Below are 5,452 nucleotides of genomic sequence, written 5' to 3'. Positions count from 1 at the left end.
CCACAGTTACCACATTTTGTATCACCTGCCCCACCCTATTAGATTGTAAGCTCTTCTGAGCAGGGCCCTCTTAATCATCTTGCATTTTATTGTATTATAACTGTATTGTCTCCTTTTTTTATATTGTAAAGTGCTGTGTAAACTGTTGGTGCTATATAAATCCCGTATAATAATAATTATATAGAGTGTGTGTATGTATGTATATATATATGTGTGTGTATATGTATATATATATATATATATATATATATATATATATATATATAATCTCCAGAACCTTCATCCGCTCTCTAGTGATATAAATGTCTAAACAGGAAGTGGAATGAATTCACAGACGGGGGCTATATTTACACTTCTGATATATACATATATATATATATATATATATATATATATATATATATATATATATAAAATATTTATATATCAAAAGTGTAAATATAGCCCCCGTCTGTAAATTCATTCCACTTCCTGTTTAGACATTTATATCACTAGAGAGCAGATGAAGGTTCTGGATTTATATATATATCATTTTTCTTTTTTTTTTTTACCACATCACTTTATACATCAAAAAAAAAAAAAGTCCAACATTTTTCTTTAAAACTCCTACAACCGCCAGTGACCACAGAGCAGGACATCAACCCCTCCCAAGTACAGTGCATTATTCCTCATATCCTCTAGGGAGCAGCAAAGAAAGAAGTCTCTGAGCTGGTAGAAACAAAGATGGCCGCTGGGGACAATGATGCTATTTCTAAGCGACGGGGAATGCATAGAATCCAGACATGTGACCCGGAGTAAGGTCAACTGGCGATGACGTCAGTGATCGTCTTTTTTGTTGTTGAGTGGAGGTTGGAGTCATGTCTGCTCTCAGGGCTACAAGGGTAAGCCGGGAATGGGGGTAGGGGAGCACACCTTTATTGTCTGTTTTCTTCACAGAGACGCCCTTGGGCAGAACTTCCTATTATCCCTGATTAGGATCGATGTCCTTCTGTCTCTCTGTCCTCCTCCTCATTTGTCCCTCGTTTTCGTCCGTCAAAAAGTTTTTCCCAGAACTAAACCTTTCATCTGATTTCTAAATAGCTGCATTTGTAAATTCCAAAACGCACATTTTTAAACGCGACCAAATGCGTGACAAACGTGCCAAGCGCCACAGCCCAAAAGTGTTGGGGGCGCCTGTGGTGCGCTTGTCTGCATGTCGAGGGCGGGCTGACCTCCATAGCCTGCTGTGCACAAAAAAAAAAAAAAAAAACTTCACTTCTGCCTCCAACACACGATGAGAAAGTCAACCGAAAACCTAGCGTTTTCGGAGCGATCGTCCTGATCTGATCGTGGGCCTTGTAGTTCATGGGCATGGAAGGCGCAAGTGTTTTTTTTTTTCAAAGCCTTCACACTGCCGCGTCCTGAAAGTGGCGCTATTATGCCGTGACTTTGCCTCGATTTCAAGGAATGTCTGTGTAAAACTGAGGTCTATGGACCGCAACTCGCACTTAAGGCAATTTATTTTGTGGCGTTTAAAAAAAAAAAAATAAATAACAAACGTGTTATACTTACCTCCACTGTGCAGCTCATTTTGCACAGAGTGGCCCTGATCCTGCTCTTCTGGGGTCCCCCAGCGGCTCCTTCCCCACATCAGATACGCTCTCCTGGGGGTTACCTTGCGGGTGCGCTCCCGAGTCCATAGATGCCAAATGCATGACACAGGACGTAGGATGCATTAAGGTCAACAAAAACACAAACCTTTACAACCCCTATTAAAGTCAGACCAGAGTAGTACAAGGACTACTTTGAACTTGGTGAGACTTGAAGTCGCACAGATATGATTAGTTATCACGGGGTACAACTTGTCATGCGACTCTGGTGTCCAAAGTCGCACAAGGGGCCTAAAGCTGAACTCCAGACTTCCTTTCAGTCTTGCACAGTTGTAGCGGCTCCTCTCCTGGTCTGAAATGCGGTTCCAGTAATAGTGGTCTCTGCGGCAGAAGTGCGCCGCAGGATCACTTTTAGCAGGGGAGGGCCCCCCTCCCCTCCCTCCTGCTGTGCTCTGCCTCCCCTCCCTCCTGCTGTGCTCCGGTGCCCTCCGCCGCTTACCGGAGCCATCGGTAGTGGCGGAGGTGATCAGATGTACTTCTAACCTGGGTATGGAGATGAGTGTGGAGAAGATGGAGCCCCCACCCATCTCCATACTATTGCAGGGCGGAAGTGACATCAAAACATCACTTCTGCCCACAGCTCTTAAAGCGGTTGTATAGTTACATTTTGTACTTTGACCTACAGGTAAGCCTATAATAAGGCTTACCTGTAGGTAAAAAGACTATCTCCTAAACCTGTACGGTTTAGGCGATATTCCCCTCACGGTGAGCCGCTGACTTCAGCAGCGCATGCGCACAGGGGGTTTGTGGCTGAAAGTCCGGCAGACGCCGGACTTGGCCGGGAAGAAAACTCCTGTGGGCGGGAGTGACGGCATCGCGGCTCCGGCCACTCGCAGCATCACCCAGAAGACACGCCGAGTGAGAAGCCGGTGCCTCTTCTAAGGTAAGTATATCATAATGAGCTAGTATGCGGTGCATACTAGCTCATTATGCCTTTTCCCTTGCAGATGTAAAAAAAAAAAAAAAATCTGCGGGTTTACTCCCGCTTTTAAGGGGCTTTTTTTTTTTTTTTTTTTTTTTTAATAAATGTCACTGGGTCTAAAACTAGGGTTTGAAACATTTTGAATAGCATGTTGATGATGGGGCAAGGGATGAACTGGGGAAGGTGAAATATAAGTTTCCTGTAGCCATTTACTGATGACTATAAGATTTATCACACAGGAGGAGGACGTTGGTCACATGACCAAAGATGGAGACCCCGGCGGAGCCGACCTCTATTACTGATTGTGAAGCAGCACTGTTTATATAGTGGAGGTGGTTGTACAGATGGTGGGGATGGCTCCTCAGTATATGTACGCACACCAGGAATGTTTTCCATACACGTTACTAGAGTAAAGGTCAGCAAGGCAACGTCCAAGTCGCCGATCAGGGATCAAGTGACACCTCCTCATATCTCTGCCAGGGGCACATTCCAGTCCAGTCCAGGCATTATTCTCTCACTTGGGGACAAAGTCAGATGACAACTTGTTCTTCATGTTATGTGTGTATAATTATATGTATGAGATGGCTATTCGGCTGTGTTGCTCTGAATCGAAGTATCCTGCAAAATAAAGAATAATCCAACCTTTCTGTTATGTGACGCATACAAGAGTGACCTTGCAGAGATTTCTGTAAAGGAACAGAGACTGAAATTGTAGTGGAACTTGAAATACAGCAGGTGATATTTAAAGGCTGACTCCACCCAGGGCTGCTGATAAGGGGGTTAGCTCCTGTATGGGGCCCGTGCTCCAAAAATTCAATGGGGGTTGGGGGGGGGGGGGGGGAGGCAGAGCAGCAGGAGTGGGTGCAATTACTGTAATCAATCCCCATGTTACATACCTCCCAACTTTTTGAGATGGGAATGAGGGACACCTCTTAGCAAATGTATGTAGGCATAGGACACACGCCCTGCCACTCCCTCTTAAAGTAGGGTTATATAAAACAAAATTAGTTAAACCCACAGGTTTTTTTTTTTCCCATTACTATTCATTTATACTGGCTTGTGAAATTTACAAATGCAGCAATTTAGAAATCCGATGAAAGGTTTAGCACTGAGAACCACCTTTTGAAAGATACTTGCAATTTATATACAACTATATAGATCAAACCAAAATGAGGGAGGACAGATGGACATTGTTCCAAATTGGGGACAGCTGGGATCTATTCTTGTGGCCCTTCCTGTGTTTGCAATGCTTTTAGGCTGGGTTCACACCGCTGCGGCAGCGAGAACCGGATGTGATTTGCACCGCACTGCAGTGCAAATCACATCCGATCTCTGTGCGATGTGAGTTCAGCCATACAGATAGTATGGCTGAATTCGCATCGCACCCGCCGCAAACTCGCACGGGACCCTTTTTTTGGTCCATAGCAGAATCGGATCGCATGGGTGTTCACACCATGCGATCCGATTCCTGTCCGAGTTTGCAGATCGCACTGCGATATGCGAACTGATCTGGGGGTGTCATTAACATTTCACTGACACTCCCAGCAGTCCGCATAGGGCAGTGTGAACTGCCGGCGGGAGGCATGCAATGCGGAAAAAACGCTGCGGATTCGCGGCGTTCCCGCATCGCTCCAGTGTGAACCCAGCCTTAATGTGTGAATGAGCTGGGGCTACAGAGAAAGGAATGAAGAATCTGTCCTCAATCTCTTATTCAAGTTTGAGGCTAGGTTCACACATATGCAGCTCTGATTTGCAGTACGGTGCGTTTGTTTTCACCAGTTCAGGTGTTATATATAATGTATATAATTTTTTTTTTTTTTTTGCACCTGAACCCGACTCGAACGCACAGGACCCTTTTTCATAATGGCACCGTGGCCCCATTTAAAGTCAGTCACACTCAAATGTTATGTTGAATTGGATGCATTTAAAAACGCATCTGTGTGATCCCAGCCTTAGACGTTAAAATATATGAACCCCAACAAAAACAAAATTGTAAAAAAAAGTAATAAAAAAAGTAAGGGCTTATTCTCACAGTATTCTGGTTGCATGAATGAGTGATGTGTCTGGAGCCGCCTGTTATGCCCCATACACACTATCAGATTTTCTGCTGATTTTTGTCTTCAGATTTTCCAAAACCATGTAGTGCAAGGGCCTGCCTGATTGCATACACATTAAGGCTGGGTTCACACTGAAGCGATGCAGGAACGCAGCGAATCCGCGGCGGGTTCCCGCATCGCATGCCTCCCGCCGGCAGTTCACACTGCCCTATGCGGACTGCTGGGAGTGTCAGTGAAACCTTAATGACACCCCCAGATCAGTTCGCATATCGCAGTGCGATCTGCAAACTCGGACAGGAATCGGATCGCATGGTGTGAACACCCATGCGATCCGATTCTGCTGCGGACCAAAAAAAGGGTCCTGTACGAGTTTGGAGCGGGTGCGATGCAAATTCAGCCATACTATCTGTATGGCTGAACTCGCATCGCACAGAGATCGGATGTGATTTGCACTGCAGTGCGGTGCAAATCACATCCGGGTCTCCTAGCCGCAGCAGTGTGAACCCGGCCTAAAACTCCTAAGGTTTGACCTCATATTATATGGTTTTGGTAAATCTGATGGTGTGTATGGAGCTTAAGGCTTGGTTCCCTATTCCTGTTGGCTAGGCTGTACAGGGCCCCGAGATCGCTAACAGCAGCCCTGACTCCACCTTTTGTACTATGTACCTCGGTACAGATGGGGAGCTGGAGGAAGAGTCTGCAGAATTGCTGGTGCAAAGCTTTGCAGGCTCCATGCACTTTTTCACTGTAAATAGATGTGCATTGTACTTGTAAAATATATGTGCTGCGGGTGTCAATGTTATCCTAACGACATCCAGAAATCT

General features: G+C 45.3%; 1 protein-coding gene across 1 annotated transcript in view; it reads left to right on the top strand.

Moving 5' to 3' along the window:
- Positions 1 to 720: 720 nt before the first annotated feature.
- The window catches only part of ACADM (acyl-CoA dehydrogenase medium chain), a 31,749-nt gene continuing 27,017 nt past the window's right edge, over positions 721 to 5,452 (top strand). Inside the window, exon 1 of the mRNA XM_077450431.1 lies at positions 721 to 881. Coding sequence (XP_077306557.1) covers positions 858 to 881 — 24 coding nt within the window. The 5' untranslated portion in view covers positions 721 to 857. The remainder of the gene's footprint in view (positions 882 to 5,452) is intronic.

This window comes from Lithobates pipiens, unplaced genomic scaffold (genome assembly GCF_037356315.1).
Source record: "Lithobates pipiens isolate NorthernLeopardFrog02 unplaced genomic scaffold, aLitPip1_a1.2 Scaffold_23, whole genome shotgun sequence".
NCBI lineage: Eukaryota > Metazoa > Chordata > Amphibia > Anura > Ranidae > Lithobates > Lithobates pipiens.
This window is presented reverse-complemented; position numbering and strand designations above follow the sequence as displayed.